Consider the following 21,123-nt stretch of genomic DNA (forward strand, 5'->3'; position numbering starts at 1 on the left):
AAGTGTATGTCAAGCCTTAGTGATAGACGAACGACTGATCTCGGACGATTAGTACTGCCTCCTTTAAAGCATGTGGGACAGAGAACTCCACAAGAAGCGCAGTGTAACAAGAGCGTTAATTATTATATTGTATGTCCGAATAATGTAATTCGATTTGGAGCTCTCGCGCTCTCTCTCTCTCTCTCTCGCTCTCTCTCTCTCTCTCGCTCTCGCTCTCTTTCTCTCTCTCTCTCTCTCTCTCTCTCTCTCTCTCGCTCTCTCTCTCTCTCTCTCTCTCTCTCTCTCTCTCTCTCGCTCTCTCTGCCACGAGGGGGCAGACGTTTCCCGTTTTCGTCCTTGTTCTGCGGAGTTTAAACAGCTGCCAATACAGGAAGAGTTGAGGTCATGCGAACTCTTTTCTCAGTGTTAGTTAACGACCAGAACCAACCCCAGAACAGCAAACTTAAGACTCATTTGACTTTATATACTGACTGGTCAGTCGGCCGTTTTCCCTCCCTAAACTATGCTATTCTGCTCCAGTATGTTCACCTGAAATCTTTGTCACATATTCAGGATGTCTGAGGTAGCCTACAGTGTCTTTAGTTACGTTAATGCTTTTACACGCCTCTGTTAAGTCACTCAGTAGAAAGGAGCGCAATCTTGGCAGCGCTATGCGCAAGGAGAGGTTCTTTGGCGCTGTCGGAACATTCTCCCGATAGCCTCATAATCGTTCGTTTCCTGGAGTTTTATTTGTAGAGGAGAGAGCTGAGTCGGCACTAACCCGTTCTGTCTTGCACCAGGCTGTAAACACCAAGTTGTTAGCTTGGGTTGTGAAAGAGTTTGATTCTCCCATGAAATAATGAGGACATTTAGACGAGTGAATAACGAGACCTTCAAAGCGATGAGGTGATTCACTAAGTATACTACTAGATACTACTAGACTTCACTTTTACCCACCTGCCCAACAGTTTTTGCAGTGATTTCTGTGTATACAGTTAACCAAAATTATTGCTTAAATAGATCATTGAATATTTCAAAGCACTGCTCTCTTTAAGACAAATTTCTCCATATTAAGCCTCAAAACTGCATCCCGCCGCTTTTTCTCACTACACTGCAGGAATGTAACTTGAACTTCAGCGCAGGGCTTGAGGTTAGGTTTAGACGCGGAGGCGGGGTCCGGGGTTAGACCCGCAGCGCCAGCTGCTGCTGTTGTCGCGGGCCGACAAACAGCGAATCGACGCAAAGATACGAAGTTGAGGTACTAAGTGAACCGAGTCCTACTGTTTCTGCCTCCCAAACTTAAAGACGCATCTGAAAAAGTTAAAAGAGATGCCGGGATTGAACCACGCAGGTGTGCGCGCTGTCCAGGCGTCGCTCTTGATTCAAAGTAAGTATGCACTTTCTTTGGCTAATTGAGTAGCTTCGAACTGATCAATAATAGGTAAATAAACGTTGTTTAAACATTTAAATAGTTGTGTGATTTTCCAAAAATAACTTACTTGTCACTATGTCTTAATGGCTTTTCATTCTGTCTTTACCTTGGTCTCTGTCTGAAACCAAGTGCCATAAGTAACTACTGCATGTGGTTCTATTATAGACCACTGTCCATGCTTCTTTGGTTTAGGGGGGGAAGTAAAGGTCCTTTCCCCTCCCAATATTTCCGCAAAACCTCAAGGAACATAAAGGGATATAGCTCAGGATTTGTTTCTGGTCTTGTGCTCAAACTGAGATGGAAGACACTGGCATTCTCTAAGAAAGAGAAACCAGATGTCAGCTAAATGCCATAAATGTAGATGTACCATTTGAAACGTTTTCTTCTGTAGAAGAATCTGAGCACCCTATTTTCCCCTTTGCATATTGTCCTATTGCTGTGGAATTCTGTTTGTTTTGAAGGGAGTCTGTTATTGCTCAAGAGACCTGGGCATGATAATGCTCAACGTTAGTCATCCCTAGAGTTTTTTTGGGGGGGGAAATAGGGTTAATGGTGGGATTTTGCTAGAGAAGACACCCTTTGTGTAGGTAGTCATCTGATGGCATCTGCACCTAATGCTGATCTTGGAAGGACACTTGAAGTGATTCAACAAAGTAGAGCTTGTGTGGATCATGTTGATCTTGACCACAAATCTTCTTTTATGCTGCGTTAGCAAGAAGCTTGCTAGTGATTCATCTGACAGATTCTTCACAGCAGAAATAAAGGCATGTGGCTTTATTTAAAAACAGAAGATGATGTCTGACTAAGAATGATTCACAGCCTCAGTATAATGGTCTGTTTTGGTCCTGTTTTGAAACTGCCGTGGTCTTAAGAATGGGTTGCAAACAACTGGCAGTTACACTCTTATGCATGACCGTTATTTAACATTGTTAAAATAACATGTATTTTAGACAACACCATGGCCATACTATGTATGTCTTTGTTAGTCATTGTAGCTGTGAGCTTTATAAAGTTTAGTTGGTTTCATTATTTTTAAAAGAAAACACATCATTGTCTGTATTACATTTACAGCTGGAAGATATCTAGTGTTAAATTACATCCCACACAAGTCATTTGAATTATTTTGGGTAAATTAATTCTGTAGGTGTCACACTATAAATTTTACTGAATGGTTAAATTTGGTTTGAAATAGTTCTTAATAACTTATGTTCTTGAATACCAGCCATGGCAATGACATTGTTTTTGTGTGGAGTCCTTGAGTATTGGTGAAACTACAATTCTGCCCACTATGTGAATCTTGCGGTTTCCAGAGGGGCCCATCTCAGGTGGAGACCCACTCCCAGAACCCCAACATACAAGAACCACAACTGCATGAACCACTCAGAGCACAATAGAATGGACAGTTCTGGAGAGAGCCTGTAATTCAGAATGTGAAGAAAGATGGTTTATTGAAAAGTGATTTCCTAGGCCTTTTGAAATAACAATCCAAAGAGTACTGTTGTGTGACTCAGTGTGACAGAGCAAATCTAAAGGGTTAAAAATCTAAAGGGTTTAATTAGACCTATCCTTTCAAACTTTTCTATTCAAAAAATCTCCTCCTTTTACTCCCCCCCAAATCCTGCAGTTCTTGCAGTATTCAGTTGCCTCTCAGAACCTCATCATTTTGGATATTTGACCTTGCCACGTATGATGGAGAATAAATAACACAAAATTTCAAACCTGCTATCTTCTCAGAGTCTACCAAAGCTAATTTTCACTTCTCCTCAGAAAGAAATGGAGAGATGGAAAGAAAGAGAAGAGGTGGTATGGATCTCACATCCTTGTGGGAAAATGTGGTGTGAGTGCGTGCGTGCGTATGCGAGTGCGTGTGCACGTGTGCAGGTGTTTGTGTGCGTGTGTTTGTGTGTGTGGGGGTGGGTGTGTTGTGCGTATATGTGAATACATGGACATGACGTACTTTTTGAGTGCTTGTCAGATTCCTGCCAAAAGATTCTGGCTGTTCTGTCCTCTCTCTCTCTCTCTCTCTCTCTCTCTCTCTCTCTCTCTCTCTCTCTCTCTCTCTCTCTCCTTCTCTCTGTCCTCTCCTTCTCTCTCTGTCCTCTCTCTGTCTCTCTCTCCCACTCTCTGTCCTCTCTCTCCCTCTCTGTCCTCTCCCTCTCTCTGTCCTTTCTCGCTCTCTCTCTCTCGCTCTCTCTCTCTCTCTCTCTCTCTCTCTCTCTCTCTCTCTCTCTCTCTCTCTGTCCTCTCCCTCTCTCTCTCCCTCTCTGTCCTCTCCCTCTCTCTGTCCCCTCTCTCTGTCCCCTCTCTCTCTCTCTCTCTCTCTCTCTGTCCTCTCTCTCTCTCTCTCTCTGTCTCTCGCTCTCTCTGTCCTCGCTCTTTCTCTCCCTCTCGCTGTCCTCTCTCTCTCTCTCTCTCTCTCTCTCTCTCTGTCCTCTCTCTCTCCTTCTCTCTCTGTCCTCTCTCTCTGTCCTCTCCTTCTCTCTCTGTCCTCTCTCTCTCCCTCTCTCTGTCCTTTCTCTCTCTCTCTCTCTCTCTCTCTCTCTCTCTCTCTCTCTCCCTCTCTCTGTCCTTTCTCTCTCTCTCTCTCTCTCTCTCTCTCTCTCTCTCTCTCTCTCTCACTCTCTCTGTCCTCGCTCTTTCTCTCTCTCTCTCTCTCTCTCTCTGTCCTCTCCCTCTCTCTCTCTCTCTCTCTCTCTCTCTCTGTCCTCTCCCTCTCTCTGTCCTCTCCCTCTCTCTCTGTCCTCTCCCTCTCTCTGTCCTCTCTCTCTCTCTCTCTCTCTCTCTCTCTCTCCCTCTCTGTCCTCTCTCTGTCCTCTCCCTCTCTCTGTCCCCTCTCTCTCTGTCCTCTCTCTGTCCTCTCCCTCTCTCTGTCCTTTCTCTCTCTCTCTCTCTGTCCCCTCTCTCTGTCCTCGCTCTTTCTCTCCCTCTCTCTGTCCTCTCCCTCTCTCTCTGTCCTCTCCCTCTCTCTGTCCTCTCTCTCTCTCTCTGTCCTCTCCCTCTCTCTCTGTCCTCTCCCTCTCTCTCTCTCTCTCTCTCTCTCTCTCCCTCTCCCTCTCTCTGTCCTCTCTCTCTCTCTCTGTCCTCTCCCTCTCTCTCCCTCTCTCTGTCCTCTCCCTCTCTCTCTGTCCTCTCCCTCTCTCTCTGTCCTCTCCCTCTCTCTGTCCTTTCTCTCTCTCTCTCTCTCCTCTCTCTCTCTCTCTCTCTCTCTCTCTCTCTCTCTGCCCTGTCCTTCTCTATGTCCTCTTCAACTCTCTCTATCTATCCTTCTCTCTCTGCACCTCTCTCTCCACTGAGCCCTGTGCTAATCATCCAGCTGTGCTTCCCAGTTCCCCTCGGATCCTTTTCCTCTCCCTCTTCCATGAATGCCATGTGGCAACACCTACCTCAGACTTCACCATGAAACCTTAAATGTCTGTTCAAGTTTACAACGCCTACAACCAGGACCGGATCAGCATGCCTAAGAGCACTTTTAAAGATGGAAACCTCTCACTGATTATCTAAAGTGAGTGCTGCTCTTTCATTTCCTACTAGAAACACGTGATAATTTCTGTTCCTTATGCCTGTTTGAATGGACGGATGCACTGCGGGTCTTATTACAGATGTGGCAACGAGTGACAGAGGCATCTACTCCTGCAACCTCCACCATCACTACTGTCACCTATATGAGTCCATCAAAGTGCAACTCAATGTCACCAAATTCAAAACACCAAAAAAGTTTACAGCACTCAACAAAACCTTTGAAGAGTTTTGAGTTAAAAAGCCAGAGCACACTAGGGAATACCTGAGCAGATGCTATCCATATTCTGCAGACGTTTAATTATTGGAGGGATAAACACATCTGTTGGAACATCTGGGCAGTGAGCAGGGATTTCAGTAGTAGTTCATTTGTATTTGGAATAATCTCTACGCTTTTAGTCAGTGGAGGTTTGTTAGTTTGATCTGTTTATGGCCTAATCTAAATTTCTAGCCATCCAGACAAATAATCCCAAACATTGTGTGATCAGTGGGTTCAGTGTTGTTTTTGTGAGTGTTTGTGTCCCTGTGTACTACTCTGTGTTGGTGAGACTGTATGCATTAGGTTATCTACTTGTTTTGCAGTAACTTGGTGTTTTTTAAGCATTTCTCTCTGTAGAATTTCTTTAAGCAATAAAATACTCTCGCTAGCTCTGATTGTGACTCACAGCCAGTCTTTTAGACCTCATTTAGACCTCACACAACATCTTTAAGATACTCAGAAGCAGTTAAGTCTCTTCTAGTAGGTGATAGGGAACAAATTGTATGACTGTTCAAAGATTGAAGGGGAAAAATGATTATGTTCATGCCAGCCATGAAGAGCATTATTTTATACAAAAAAGATTATTTGTGGTGTTACAGTCTTTGTAATTTAGTCTTGAGAACTAGAGTGGTGTAGAGAGCATTGCTCTTTTTAAAACATATTTCTCCATATTAAGCCTCAAAACTGACACTGCATCCCGCCGCTTATTCTCACTACACTGCAGGAATGTAACTTGAACTTCAGCGCAGTTGATTCTCTACTAGAGAGTTTTATTCAAGAGTTTTATTCAGGAATCAAGAGTCAAGCGAGAGTTTTTCCAGATAATTATTTTTTTCTCTGTGGCAAATATAACAAATTTAAGCCGCATCATAGATCATTAATAAATCATGGAAATGAGTAAGGTCACATGTGCCAGATTTAATGGGCTAGCAAGGTATGTTTTAAGCCAGCAAAATTAATTAATTAATTACTTTTTTAAATTGTGCAATGTTTTACTGTAAAATTTTACTGTAAAATGTTTTTACGTAAAATCTTTGACCTGTACTTATCCTGAGACCACTGTTTTGTGCTGGTGGTGTGTGATGATCCTTTATACAGTCATAGGGCTGTATTTATTACTTAAGGATACAAACTTGCCATCAACCTGACATCTATCCATAAACATCATTCACAGACGTTCATCATGCCTGTTGAGTTGTCATGGCGACAGTACCATGGGGCAGGTACTTGACTGAATCTTCCTGGACTTATTTTTCAGTCCAGTTCTAATTATTCATTTCAAATCTTTAGTAGTCAGACTTCAAATATTTAAATGCTGCCCTCATTTGGTAGGCCTATTGCCAACCTATTTTACTTATCTTACTGTATACAGTAATATGTTTTTATTTATCTATTTAATTACAACAAGTGTGTGGCCAAATAGCCATATGAGCTGATTTGTGGTGACACATCAGCCGTTCAGTCTGACAAATGTAATTGTAACTGGTTCTAGCTAATGCCTGTTCACCTGACAAATGTAATTTTACAAGTTTCTAGCTGATGCCTGTCAGTCTGACAAATCTAATTCTGATTCTAACAGATGCTTGTCAGTCTGACAAATGTAATTCTAACTAATTCTAGGTGATGCCTCATCTTTTATTCTTTGATTTCTTCTTTCATTCTTGAATAAAACAGATGTCTTGGACTTCTATGGGGTAAATCAATTAATCAGCCAATCGGTTAACCAACACCAGACATCACAGTCAAAGTTATCCTGAACATTAGTTTGACTCAGCAGAGCCCTCAGCCTGGGAGGAAGGAGTGTAGAAAAGGGGCCAGGTTTACTTTGGTATTGACTCCTGATGGCTGGCCAGCTGGTCTGAGTTTGATTAGTCTAATTTCATCTGTTTGTCTCCGTTTCAGTTGCTGTGTCATCTTTCGGCACTACCGGTGAGTCTCTGCAAGCCTCTCTTCCCTTCTGCTCCTGTCTTGTGCCTCTAGTCCTTTGCTACAGAAACAATAGAAATGTTTATTAATTCACGTATTAACATAAGATTCTCTTTGAATAGACCAGAAAGAAATGCCTATGAATTCTAAATGCTTTTCTTCAGTGCTAGGCCAGAGTGATGGCAGTAGTGTGGTGGTGGCCATGTACAATATCAGCGCCCCACAAGGGTCCCAAACGGTACTGCAGTGTTATAGCCAGCGCATGGTGTGGACCCAGGACCGCCTGAAAGACCGGCAACGCGTGGTCCATTGGGATCTGTTCCGCAGCACTCCTGACTACGCCATGGAGCGCATCCTGGACATGTTTTCCACTGGAGACCAGCGCATCTACAACGCCTACAACCAGGAGCGGATCAGCATGCCCAAGAGCGCTTTTCAAGATGGAAACTTCTCACTAGTTATCAAGAGTGAGTGCTGCTCTTACATTTCCTACTAGAAAAACGTAATTTCTGTTCCTTATGACCGTTTGAATGGACGGATGCACTGCGGGTCTTATTACAGATGTGGAAACGAGTGACAGAGGCATCTACTCCTGCAACCTCCACCATCACTACTGTCACCTATATGAGTCCATCAAAGTGCAACTCAATGTCACCAAATCAGGTTGGTTAGTTGGTAACTTCTCAGTATGGTCAGTTGTAGCTGCATGATCTCAGCATTGTAATTGTAACTATCTGTTAGTTTGTAGTTTTGGTGAAAGTTTTCCTTTGAAGATTAGTTAAGGAGCTGGATGTGAGGCATGTGCAGATTGTCATCTTTTGTATCAGTTGAGGCTTTTCATTCCATTGCTGGTTCCATTCCATTATTCATGGCATAAGATGTTTTACCACAGTCTGCTTGTGTGCAGTGAAACAGAATACACAAGATCCAAGAAAATGTGAAGAATTTTTATAAGAGTATTCACCCAGCCCATACTATGGTTCTAGCGCGTAAGGAGCGGCGTTTCTGGGACGGGCAGAAGGCAGTGTACGTGGTCCTGGCAGGCAGCACGGTGGTGCTGCCCTGCGTCAATCGCCGGCCCATCTGGACGGAGAGCAACAGTGAGGAGGAGCAGCAACAGGTGGTGCACTGGGACCGGCAGGGCCCAGGGGTCCGGCATGACCGCGCTGACCGCCTCGTTGACTTGTATGCGTCAGGAGAGCGCCGTCACTACGGGCCGCTCTTCATCCAGAGGAAGATGAACATCTCAACCACGGCATTCTCACGTGGGGACTTCTCACTCACCATCTCAGACCTGCAACCCGCTGACAAGGGCCTGTACTCCTGCCATCTCCACCACCACTACTGTGGCCTGCATGAGAGACGCATCTTCCAGCTAAATGTCGGCCCGCCCGTCCCACTGGAGGCCACGCATACTCCCTACTCTCTGCCCAAAGAAGACCCCAGTAAGAGAAACGTTACCTGAGCCAAGTCCAAAATTAAAAATGTTCTGTCTGTCTGTCTGTCTGTCTGTCTGATTGTCTATGTATGTGTCCTAGCTATCTCTTTCTTTCTGTTGGCATAGAGGATGACCACATGGCAACAGATGTCTTAGTCTGCAAATGAACAAGTATAAAGATCAAATAAAAGATCAATTAAGTAAGGTTTGCAAGCTAAATCCGACACAGTGGCTGGCGAGTACATTAATGATGCTGAGCTGAAATCAGGAGAACATATTATGTGTCAAAAATTGGTTCTCTCTTCTTCCTAATTGAAAGTCACTTCATCTTAGAAGCAGTATGAATGCTGAACTTTGGCTGGTGGTATGCCCCCCACCCCCCACCCCAGGGCCATGTTACATCACTGGTGTGTGGCTGCAGGTCAAGGCCCATATGAGTATTACCACAGGCAGGCAATGTGTACAACAACAGTATATTCTTACCAGGCTCATTTTTCCTGAGTGTAGGCAGAGATGCGTAATGACTGGTTGTAGGGAGCAGTGTTTACTGGTGAAAACCTGTCTGCCTCAGCAGTGACTTACAGTTCAGTAATGAGGTCTTTCAGAGGTAATGAGAAGCAAATGCTGTGAGGAGACACAGTGCCGTACTCGACCATTTGCTTTATTTCCTATGGTCTACAGCACAAGGATTCAGCGATTTCATAATGAAAATCCATTTAGAATGCAGTTTTCAAATTTTAAGGACTGTGACATTAATTCCACATTATTTTCAGCAATCACAAGATTCTTTATACTCTTAACAAGCTCCTTCCATCTTTGTATGGCTTTAACATATCTATAGTCATAGTTATAGCTGTTTAATAAACAGTAGTAGCGACTGCATGAATTCTTTTCATGGAGGAGTCAAGATAAGTAATTATTTATGGTAGATGTACTATGTACTGTAAACACAAACCTGGAGCATAGCAGTCCGGGTATAATGCGGGCAATCCAGGCATTATACATCACATGTGATGTTTACCTCACATTTGCAATATTTGTCTAAGAATAGAACACTTGGATAATGTTTTCACCAAATCAGTGTTGTGCTGCAGCCAGCGCTGCTCCTTGTTGTTTTGGAGGCTTTTTAATCTTTTATGAGTGTTACGGAGAATGTGGGGGAGGGGAGGTCTCATTACTGCTTTGTACATTTCTTTGTACAACCTCAAACCCGCCGCCCCAGCAACTGTGCCGGCCTCTCTCTGTCCCCTCTCTCTCTGTGCCTATTCGTGTTTGTCTATCTCCCCTGCTCTCACCCCCGTCTCCTTCTTGCTGAATGGTGGTAGAACAAACAAGTAAAAGCAGTGTGTTATTTGGATGCCTTGGAATGAAGACAGACATACAGAGTAGAGAACGAGCACGGATATAGTCACATATACATGTATGTGCGCACACACAGAAAATTCAAATCACATTTATTTGTATAGCGCTTTTTACATGTTGTCACAGAGCAGTTTTACAGAAATCATATGTGCATAGAATCTGGGTTCAGGTCCATAATGAGCGAGCCATGGCGACAATCCCTGAGAGAAAGAGGAAGAAACCTTCAGAGGAACCAAGACTCAGAAAGGGAATCCATCGACATCTGGTTGACACTGGATGACAAACTAATAGAACATAATAGTAAGAGTAGCTTACAAGCCTTAAGAAATGGCTAACAAATATTTAGTACACAGGTACTTGGATTACTCAGCGAGAGCAAATTTAGTAGTTCTATTCAGAATCCACAGAGTAAATAACTGAGCACATTCTAGCAGGAGAAACAATGGTGGTGGTGATGAGCTCCTCAGTACAAACGCCATTTTTGCTCAACATGCAGATGAGCCAATCAGGTTCAACTTGAGGGTTCATGGTGGTCAGGCTGGTCTGGAGACGCTGGATGTGTGTCTGCTTTTGCGTTCAGTTCTTGGTCATGGCGTCTACCTCAGTTACCCTGAAACAGTAATTAGTCCCCCATCTATTTAGCATCCCTTTACACTTCTTTTTCATTTACATTTAGCAGATGCTCTTGGCTTCAGTGACTTACAGTAGTGCTTTGGTATAGTGGTTGTTATAGTGTAGTGGGTAACAATGCCTCACCCCAGGGGGGACTGGGGTTTAAACCCCATCTGGGCAAGTGCTCTGCACTACACCAATAAGAGTCCTTGAGCAAGACTCCTGACACTATATTTGCCTACCTCTTTAACAAGCTTGAAATTGCAAATCGCTCTAGATACGAGTGTCTGCCATATGTGCTTCGTTTGTTCCATGGAAGAAATTCTCTTTCTTCCCCTGCGTTTGACTCACATTCACATTCCTGCTTCTCCTCTCTGGCCCAGTTCCCCCAGTCCACCCCTCGCTTTCAGTCTGGCCATGTGTATGTGTTTGTGTTTGAAGTCCAGCCAGACACACAGAAGAAAATGAGCACAGAAGATTGAAAAGGAGAGTTAAGGAGAGTTAAGCAGAGTGAAGGAGAGAGAGGATAGGTGGAAATACAAAAAAAGATATGTTGTTATGATGCATGGGATGCAATTATTTGGGGGGTGTGGGCAGATTACCGCAAGGTATTGGTGTCCGGTTGACAAACTGACAATGGGAAAATGTGGGAAAGTCATTTTCTATGGTTCAGAAGTGCATACCATGAACCAAAGCTTGGTAGAATCCGGAGGGATAACATCACATCCACAGGGTGGGGGAGCATAGACCAAAACACTGTAGAACACATTAAGAAGAAAATACATACTGTTTGTGCTGAAATGTCTGTTGACTGCACACAAGCTAAGAGCAAACCTGTATTGTTCTATGTGCTTTATGAAATATGTTTTTCAGAACTAATTTGTAGCATTGTTTGCCTTGGCACTTCTAAAATAGACGTTATAAGGCAAGTGGAGCATTTTATCCCAGTCTTGGTTGGCTGTGTCTGTGTTATGTGTACTTATACTGCCAATCAGGTGATTCATTTAAAGTTATCTTCTCCTCCTTTCATTGCTGATCATCCTGTTTTCTTTGGAGTTGTGTTGTTCTATCCGTCTGTCTCTTGCCTTACACATAATTCCCTTACCTTTCAGTCCCCTTTCCTCTTTTTATTTTTCTTGTTGCTGTTTTCCCACGCTTGGCTCTGCTTCTGTGTTTGACTTCACTTAGATTGCTCTTTGGCTATCAGCAGAAACGCAGACGATTTCTCCATTTGTTAAGCATACAGTCAGCTGTGGCTGGAATTCTATGTCAGGCTTTTGCTCTGAGCAGGCTGTGTTGGATTTAGGGATTTAGGTCAGCTCACTATCACACCTCCCCTCGACCCACCCAAACTATGCTAGCCCTTTCCTCTGTCCTGTTTGTGTGAAGAAGAAAGCTGTTATCTGGATTTGAGACACACATATCCAAACTCCTTTTCATTTTGCACAGAGAAGTTTCTTTGCCAGGGAAAAACAGTAAACAATGGCAACTATTGCTCTTAAAAATCTATGTAAATCAATCAAAAGCAACCTTTTCTCTCATTCTGGGGGTTTCGTAAAAGGATATCTTCTCTTTCTTTCTTTACTGAGCATTTTGCTGCACTTTGTGTTTTTAAACAAGGCAGCCAAACCCTAACTTTGTTCATCCTGGTACCCATGAAATCAATATAATCCCCTGGTTCCTGAGAAGTTCCTATTTCAGATTACTGGCATTAGAAAAGTTCTGCATTCTCCTTTGACCGGAGGAGCCAATCCAAGACCAAACAGGTGCAGGAAGTTAAATTGACCATGCAAGCAATGGGCCTGTCTCAATCTGTGGAAGGTTTTACCCTTAAATCCTTCCCCTTACTCAGTGCAAAGCAAGCATATAACCACAGAGAGCTCTAATCTCTGCTGGAGTTCTGTCTTTTGACTTAGCAATAGAGTGTGTTTTAGTAGAGGCTAATTGTTTAAGAATTTTGAAGGCTCAGACTGATTCAGAAAGGCCTCAGAGTGTTGAGAGCATGTTCTTCATCTGGACTGGCTGTTAGCGGTGATGGCAGGGTTGGTGGTGTGTCAGCTTCCCACCAGGCTGCTTTATTGTGGTTAAGCTAAAATGGCAGGTACATCTGTCTAATGATAGTGATTCCAGGGCAACTAGTGTTTAAGGCGTGCAAATAAACAGAGATGGTAAAAGTCCCTTCATGGGGCCTTGGAGATAACCTACCCATTTTCACATTGAGCTGTGATGGGGAGTTGGTGGGGATGATTACAGTGAGGTAAGTGTGCTAATCAGCTAACATGTACTTTTTAGCATCATTTAGAATGGATGTTGGAGCATTCCCACAAACATTTAATGTCTTCTAAAAGCAGCAAATGATCATCACCTTAACTGATGAGGACTGTTGAATGTACTCGCACCTGATCACTGTGATATTAGAAGAAGTCGAGAGAATGTGACTGTCATCATTTTAACATCTAAAAAAACTCAAGTTGAAGTTGAAAATTGATGTGGTAAAACTTGAGGTGCAAGTTTTCATTTGGTTTGTCTCCTCTTGGATGGTGACACAGCAGAAAGGAAAGACTCTGAAAAGCATTTGCCATTATAGTCACCAATAACAGGTTTTAGCAAGATGAGTGGAACTTGGAAAGACTTCATCTCTTATAGAGATTCAAAAAACACCATGAAGTTGAATTTCTCTTAACTCTCAACTTTGTTAAACAATTATTTATTCAAAACAGTATTGTCTGGTTTGTGAGATTATAGAAGTATTTTCTGCCACTAAAACCGAGACACACACATTCTCTCTCTCTCTCTCTCTCTCTGTGTCTCTGTCTCTCTCTCTTGCTCTCTCTGTCTCTGTCTCTCTCTCTCTCTCTCTGCCTCTCTCTCTCTCTCTCTGCCTCTCTCTCTCTCTCTCTCTCTCTCTCTCTCTCTCTCTCTCTCTCTCTCTCTCTCTCTCTCTCTCTCGCTCTCTCCTGTGGTTGACCAGGGTCCTCTTTGATCCTCCCATCCCCTCATTATTATGACCACAGGCAGTGTTCAACTGTTTCTGCAGGCGTGACGTGTCTCTAAACTGTACCCCTACTCTACGCTCCAATCATAACACTAAACTCCAGATGGTCTCTCTCTTTCTCCCCTGCTTTTTTTTGTCTATCCTGATTTTCCTTTCCTCTCATTTACTTGCTTAATTTACATCTTTTTAGGGTTTATCTGTACATTATCTAAATAGATCCATCTTGTTGTCCTAAAGGTCTGTTGTTGTATCACATCAGGCTGGGTGTTTTTACTCAACTGAGTGTATCAGACACAGATGAAATAGTCTTGATGTTCATCTTTTTACATGTCCTGGATTAGATTTTCCTGTGAAAGAAAAAAATGTTAACCATACTGGGACCTTCTCAGTAATTTTTGACCACTTTTATGTTTCAGTGCCATAAAAAACAGTTACATCAGAGCTGTGGAGGCCTGGGCATATTTGGACTCCCACTATCTAGTCTTTAGATTAATCTATAGCTAACAAACATACGGACACCTCCATGTTTAAAGCCAGTAGAAGGGAGTTCAGAACACCCTCCACCCTCTCATCTCAACCATCTGGTTCTGTTCACCTGAAGTTGCTTCCACCTGGGTAGCTTCTGGGTAGCTTTATCTCATCTTTGTTGTTGAGAATCAAAGTGGCAGAAAGGCGCCCAGAAGCTCAGTAGGCAGAAACAAAAAGCAAATTCGAGAGTCTGCCCCAGACATAGCCCAGATATTTTCTGAGTCAACATTTTTTTCAGGACTGTAGTTTTCTCATAACATTTAGGCCTGTAGTAATGGCATTAAGCTCAACACAGGCAATGTGGTAATGCCAGAAGGCTCATTCTTTGAACAGCTTTGTATGTTGCTCTAGTTTATTAACCTCATTTAACATATTTGTTGTATTTCTCCAAAATCTAGAAATCTTATGCAGTCTTATGCTGCGCAAAAGTGCCAATTTTGCTTTTTCTGAATATTTGGTTTTTACTGATTTTTTTTTTTTTTGGAATGGTCTTCTTTCACAGAAACGTCTTATGAGCATGCAGTGCCCTCTTGTGGCTAATAAAAGTGTAGACAGAAATTACGAGTTCAAAGGCAGTTCTAGACTTCCCACATATTTTAAAGAGTTTTACTAGGATGTTATTAGTGAACTTAGTTTTATTTCTTTCTCTCTTTTTGACAGTGACAAAAGCGGTGGAAATGCCCCCTCATGTCATCAATGTTATCCTGCCAGAGCACCGAGGTCACTTCCTGCAGCAGCTGGGATACATCCTGGCCACCCTTCTCCTGATGGCCCTCATCATCCTGGCCATTGTCCTCCTCACCTGCCGACGGAAGGCTCGAGGTTGGTGGCTTTCCCCACCCCGACCGTACTGAGAGATTTTTTTTTTCCCCTTTCTGTAACTTCATGTATGTAATTCTGAGATTTATGAACATCTGACTGCAGCCTTGGAATATGATCCACGTGTGACTGCGAAATCAGAACTGCCTACTGTGAAATTTATGTGAGTATCCAAAACTCTCAGTACTAGAATCAGTTGCAAAGACACAGTGATTAAGGTTCAGTTCAGAGTTACTGATTTGCTCCTACAGAAGCCATCAATGCCGTTTGAGCAAAAACTATGAGAGAGACGTTCCAGAGGTGAAGATGTGCAACCAGGATGAGGCAAAGTGTGGTGAGAACACCCAAGTTCTTCCGTTCTGCTGGACCAACCGCTATAACATAAAATATGTTATTGAACAATATGCATCTGTTCTGTCTTAGAGTTCAAAAATAACCTTCTAAAAGAGGCTGAGATGTCCAAATGTTCCTCCCCTAAGGTCATCGACTTGGACAGAGGTAAAAAGAAAATACAGATTTACTATATTTGTGTTTCTGTTGCCCTGCTCTTAGATTAGGCATATGTTGCCTCTGCCTTCCCTGAACTTGTTGGAATTCCTTGTTGTTTTTTTGCTCTTTTCTATATGTTGCAGACTTGCAGAAGTCATGGAAATGAGAGATGCGCTGGCCACTGGCTGGTCCAGGGGCAGATAAAGCAGAATGCAGGAGAGCAGCTTTAGGAGTGCATACACACAGATGAGTGTTGTACGGAGGGGAGGAAAGCATGAAGTGCTGTGCATGTGTGCTTGTGTGTGTGTGTGTGTGTGTGTGTGTGTGTGTGTGTGTGTGCACGCAATGCAGTCTTTGCTGTTTCAGGTTCACTAGTACAGCAGGGGCAGGGCTTTCCTGCTGAGAGGAGCACCCTATCACATTTAGATCACTGACTGTGTGATGCTGCAGCATCCACTGTAGGCTTTCTCCACTGCCCAAAGGACCAATCACACTTGCCACCTTCTCCTCAGGCTTCAGATCTACAAAAACAAGCTTCAGTGACATCAGTGTGCCCTTTAACCTACATCAATAATGCATATTTTAGATTTTATGCTATACACTTGCCAGACTGCATTGTGTATTTAGCGGTATCTTTCAAATCTCAAACTAAAACACTGCTTTCTTATTAGACAATGTGCAAATGTGAGGTAATTTGCATACAGAAATGCATTTGATAACTGCATTTGATAACTGAGTGACAGATAAAAGCTTAATAATAATGCTTAAACTTGCTTAAATTCAAGTGCCTTGAGTCATACAGTAATTAATTATTTTCCTTTTTTTCAGCTAAAGAACTAGGATATATAAGCTTTGTTCTCATTCATCTGTTTTTTTTGTTTTATGGATATTTTTACATCCATCCAAATATGTTTGGGTTGATTATTTAAGATGTTTATTAATACCAATATATATGTATTAATGGCATAATGAAACTTCAAATATTGACCTAGAACTCATTTTAAATACTTTTACAGTAGAAGATTGAACAGCAGAGACTTTTTAAAATCAAAATGCATGATACATATCCAATATGCTGCATTTTCTATATTTGCTTGTGTTTAGTACATTATTCGGACAGATAGCCTTCAGAAATGTAAGTGTGCTGAGTATAGCCCATCACCTGCTAGATCTCAGTAGCTCATTAAAAGGCTGAAGCTGCATCATTAATGCTCACACTAGCACCAGACACTCACAGAGCTTATTTTTGTCTTTGTTCACTCCCTACCACCGATCTCCCCAGGGCTTGTGAGAGTCTTTTGATCAGACAGATTCTCCATCTCATCCACAGATTCTTTAATCCCTTGGTAACCTCTGCCCTCTGTGAGCTAACTCCAGTTTATTTCGCTAGCTGTTTGTTATTTTTACGCTACTGCATTTGCTTCCTTTGAATGTACAAGTGCCAGACTTACTGGAATAAAACATTAATTTCATTGTAATTGAACAGTGGCAATGAAGCTATTCTATTCTATTTTATTCTATTCTTTGTGGAATTTGCCCTCATTTATCTGTTGTGACTCCCCTCTGTTTGCTCTGCCTGATGCTCTTACTGTGATTGCTGTTGCTTCTTAAATATTCTTGCATCCACACATTCATGTAAGAGGCCTTGCTGTTATCCGAAACGCGACCGCTTCCATGGCACTGTGCCCGCAACTCACCTCCAGTAACACGCTGCTGCTTGTAATGCGTTTTCATACAGTAGTGCTTGAAATCTGCAGGAGCCACAGTTCAACCAAGTGTTATTGAATGCCAGAGCTGCAGATGGTATTTTGGCTCAGTCAAGATAAAAGGAACCAATGTTTGAAACCTCTGTAGGAGGGATAATTATGGCCAGTATGACATCCACATATTCTTATTATTTTTCTCAGTGTTTCCTTAACCACCCATTAATATTGAGAAAATTGTAGGGAGCAGTTGGATAGACCATAATTCTGCAAGTATGCCAAACAATAGCCTACTCATTTTGTGTCTTGATTGAATTCCTTTGGCCTGAACACCTTAATATGGCTCCTGGCTGGGTTACTTCTGATGATGTAATGACTCTCGGTTCCTGTAATGAAGGCTATGCTCAGAAACATTCTGTTAATAAAGGGTTTGTTAATTAACATTTGCCAACTGGATTTTTGTTGTTGTTCTTGTTGTTGTGTTATAAACTCTCTCTCTACCCGTGGCTCTTTACAGTTTTATAATGGAGATTCAAATGTTCTTAAAATTCCAGTCAATTTATGTATGGCTAGATTTAGAATGACTGTATATGTCTGGTATATGCTCCTTTAATATCATTCATCCTTGACGCTGTGTTATATAAGGGGAGATTGCAAAGCCATGAAGTGAGTCAGGAAACACGTGCGCCAGTGCTTTTCATTCCTTACGCAAGTGGCGTGGTAACGCTGTCATTGAGTCGTACTGGCCTGTACAAACGATTACGTCACTAGTTAGGTTGTGTGAGGGGTCGAAACAATGCCACTAGAGGGCAACAAATCTTATGCTGTTATTTTAATACCCTGACAAGCACCCTAATGCACATTATTGTCTGATGCCTTTGTCATTTTAATTACTTCAGCGTTAATGTGTTCTATATAGTTTTAAAAAGATCATTTATTCGTGCAAATATTTTTTTCCTGACCACTCAGTATGAACTATTGGTATTTTACAAGCTAAGTTGATTTGTTGAAACATTTAGAAAATATGCACTGTATGACTACTATAAGTCATCTTAAAGGCATAATTAGATCGTAGAGCTATAGATTCTATTTATAAAACCGTAGCTTTCGATTTCCCACCAGCACTAGATTTCACAGTTCCTAAACTGTTTATGACCATCTGTGAGCAGAATGTCTGATAATGGGGCAATATTCCACAGGTGCAACCACACTGACTCACTACCCGAGAAGCATTGTTAGAAGAGGGACAAGATTACAACTGAGTATTTTTAATTGACTTTGCATAGTTTTAGCTAATTTATTTGTAAGGTGGGAAATGGGATATGATTAAATGCATTTAATTAAGCTGTAGTTAATATTAAAGTGTACTTCGACGAGTCGTGACCATGAAACCTGATTAAAGGTCACTAGATATGCTATTGATCTGGAATGGAGATTTACAAATGACCATTCCATTCACAAAATAGACTTGGCATTAGTTCCTGCCTCAAAATATATGTTAATTGCCTTATCACTACCACAATCGTTATCATCATTTATGCTACGTATATGGATTCATTCATCTGTTTTAAATGAATTGGCCTCGTTCCACCTTACAGAGGCAATTGATTTATCCAGCCTATTGTAACGTCCCAGCGATGTGACTGGAAATGTAGTGAGGCCACGTGATGGCAGTACTGGCGAGAGAAATGACTGTGTAACTCACAGTATTCCAGCCTGATTCTGTCGAGGATGTGAGCCTTCCCTTCCTGTTTTACCAGACCAACTGCACAACGTCCGCACACTCACACCGACTTGACTGCAGTAGATGTCTACCAGGCTCTTATAATGCCTGTGTTCTTGTCTTTAGCATTAAATAGGCGGTTGTTTTGTTTCTTTATTCGCGCTAAATGTTTCGATTAATTAATTTGATGACATTATTTTATTGCAATAATTTATCGCTATACCTCTGGTACAGCCGGAACACTCACGGTTCTCCGGTGATTGTTTCCTCCATATTCTCATGGCGGAGACTAAAATTATTTACCATATAGACGAGGAGGAAACTCCTTACTTGGTAAAATTGTCAGTTGCTCCAGATAAGGTAACTTTGGCAGATTTTAAAAATGTCCTCAACAATCGCCCGGTTAACAGCTACAAATTCTTCTTCAAATCTATGGATCAAGATTTTGGGTAAGTAGCCTACCTTTTAAGCCTGTCTCTTTCATGCGTTAACAGAATGGCATATAATACTGCGTAACCAAATCTGTGTAGCCTGAAAATCAGAAGCATTATGCCAATTCTTCACTTCGCTTCTGTTCAAATGAAGCTGTCATCTTGGCAGCGACGGTTTCACATTATTGGCACCTGCCTCCCATGACTAATGGCTTGATCACCTGCTCCTATTGTAGGGCTATAACATCATGATGTGTTCGTGATGGGACGAATTATGTAGGATCTCTATGTTTGTATTCATTCTATAACCCACATTTTGAATAACCGGCAAAGACGGTCGTCTGTACGGCTAATAGTCGAAGTTGAATCTTTTACAACAATCAGCCAACACAATTGATTCAATCCTGATATTTGGAGTCACTTTTAAATGAACGATTTAATGCCGAAGGGAAATCACAATGTACAGGCCTACTTTTATTATTGTTCCCACTGCTGTTGCGGCGTACCTGCATGGTTGTAAATGTAAAATACATGCTCGGCGTCTTGTAGCTGTCAGCGCTATGGTGCACGTTGAAATCTCTCCGATAATAGTTATTTGGACTGCTGGATTGCTGCGTGCTGCAACGCCTCCAGACCCAGTTTGCTGAATTCTAGTGCAATAATAACAATGTTGCATGGCTGCACGTGCAACAGTGCGTGTAACGACATAAAGACGCCAGTACCGTCGGCTACAGGACGGAGGACGTGTGCTCGCCTAACTTCGGTGTTTTACGGAAGCTTTGTTCTTGCTTTGCCGACTACATATGCGTGGACTACACACTGCGAGTGGTCCTTTAATCTGCATCAACACATGACATGGCTAACGTTACACTAGGTGGTATATCAGTAGGGAGAAAAGCACAGGATATTACATTACATGTAGATTCATTGGCCTATGATGACAGGTTCCGTATTACAGTGTCTACTGCTGTCGTTGCTAATAATTCTACGCGAAGGCTACGCTTTCTCTCTGATCAATTTTCGAAGTAGGCCGCTCACTGGGTGGAAATTTGTAACCCGAAGTCCAACCGCGGCTGCCCGGGAAAACTCGCTCTGCTCCTGAAAGCAGGTGGCGGGGACTAACGGCCTGACTTAAGTCACGGTCACTGTGCCGAGCTCTTCAGCCTCAAGGACCTTGACATGGCGTATTGGCATCCTAATCTCGTCTGGTTTCTATGCAGTAATATGTAGTCAGTTGAACAGTAGCTAACTGTAAGTGTATCTCTAGCTGCCGCAATAAAGATAATTCAGTGATCTTATCAGATACTCGGCGTGTGTCTTCTTATTGTGCTGACGTATTGTTCCATGACATTGACTTACTTGTTTCCATCTGTATTTTGTGCCACGGTTGTTTGCTATGTCAAGATTCTTACCTATTTTACAGTCACGCTGATATAGTAAACGAAGATCTTATTTTAAAAATTGTTTTTATGACAAAATGCTCTAATATGAAATGCAATTCTGCATATTGGAGCGATTTGCAATGAAGAGCAGATATCTGAAACTTATGACATGGATTCATATTGATCATGACACGGATTGCAGTAATGTGGAGAACCTTTATAAGTGTGCTTGCAGTTATTAGGCTTTGTTTGCCTTTTCCTCGCCAACCACAGACCACTAATGAAGACTAACAATGCTAAAATGTACCTCACCCAGTTATGGCTTATGTATGAAATAGTACAAAGATCAATATTATATATCATTATAATTGTTATGACATTACTGCATGTTAAATTTATATTAAAAAAACCCCCTCCCATTTATTGCTACAACACAAAGTACAATATTTATTGAGCATGCAGTTACCTACACGTAGACTAACGCCTAGATTCCCGGGTGTCTTTTTTAGGAATGCCTTCCTTATAGGTG

At 42.2% G+C, this 21,123-nt stretch overlaps 2 protein-coding genes across 5 annotated transcripts in view; both read left to right on the top strand.

The window, feature by feature from the left end:
• Nucleotides 1-1,166: 1,166 nt before the first annotated feature.
• Nucleotides 1,167-17,499, top strand: mxra8a (matrix-remodelling associated 8a). 3 transcript variants are annotated; one of them, XM_081705539.1, is made up of 11 exons: nucleotides 4,516-4,913; nucleotides 6,361-6,409; nucleotides 7,089-7,115; nucleotides 7,277-7,579; nucleotides 7,674-7,775; nucleotides 8,099-8,557; nucleotides 14,708-14,869; nucleotides 14,972-15,029; nucleotides 15,118-15,200; nucleotides 15,290-15,364; nucleotides 15,499-17,499. In XM_081705539.1, exons 2-11 carry the CDS (start codon nucleotides 6,370-6,372, stop codon nucleotides 15,519-15,521), a joined length of 1,332 nt encoding a protein of 443 aa, XP_081561665.1. In that variant the 5' UTR covers nucleotides 4,516-4,913; nucleotides 6,361-6,369; the 3' UTR covers nucleotides 15,522-17,499. The 3 variants fall into 3 exon arrangements, with proteins under 3 accessions (XP_081561664.1, XP_081561665.1, XP_081561667.1); XM_081705538.1 differs by lacking the exons at nucleotides 4,516-4,913; nucleotides 6,361-6,409 and adding an exon at nucleotides 1,167-1,366; XM_081705541.1 differs by lacking the exon at nucleotides 6,361-6,409 and having other exon boundaries at nucleotides 4,521-4,913.
• Nucleotides 17,500-18,794: 1,295 nt separating this feature from the next.
• dvl1b (dishevelled segment polarity protein 1b) overlaps nucleotides 18,795-21,123 on the top strand; it is a 30,944-nt gene continuing 28,615 nt past the window's right edge. The window contains exon 1 of one of the 2 annotated variants that reach the window (XM_081705105.1): nucleotides 18,795-19,230. In XM_081705105.1, the coding sequence (XP_081561231.1) occupies nucleotides 19,061-19,230 (170 nt within the window). In that variant the 5' untranslated portion in view covers nucleotides 18,795-19,060. The remainder of the gene's footprint in view (nucleotides 19,231-21,123) is intronic. The other variant, XM_035520343.2, reaches the window with a different exon arrangement.

This window comes from Electrophorus electricus, chromosome 22, assembly GCF_041902795.1.
Source record: "Electrophorus electricus isolate QZ-2024a chromosome 22, ASM4190279v1, whole genome shotgun sequence".
Lineage (NCBI taxonomy): Eukaryota > Metazoa > Chordata > Actinopteri > Gymnotiformes > Gymnotidae > Electrophorus > Electrophorus electricus.

Coding starts and splice junctions, on each gene's coding strand:
- mxra8a (XM_081705538.1), top strand. CDS start 1,309: ATGCCGGGATTGAACCACGCAGGTGTGCGCGCTGTCCAGGCGTCGCTC. Junction 15,201..15,289: donor CCAGGATGAGGCAAAGTGTG/GTGAGAACACCC, acceptor GTTCTGTCTTAG/AGTTCAAAAATAACCTTCTA. Junction 15,365..15,498: donor GGTCATCGACTTGGACAGAG/GTAAAAAGAAAA, acceptor TATATGTTGCAG/ACTTGCAGAAGTCATGGAAA.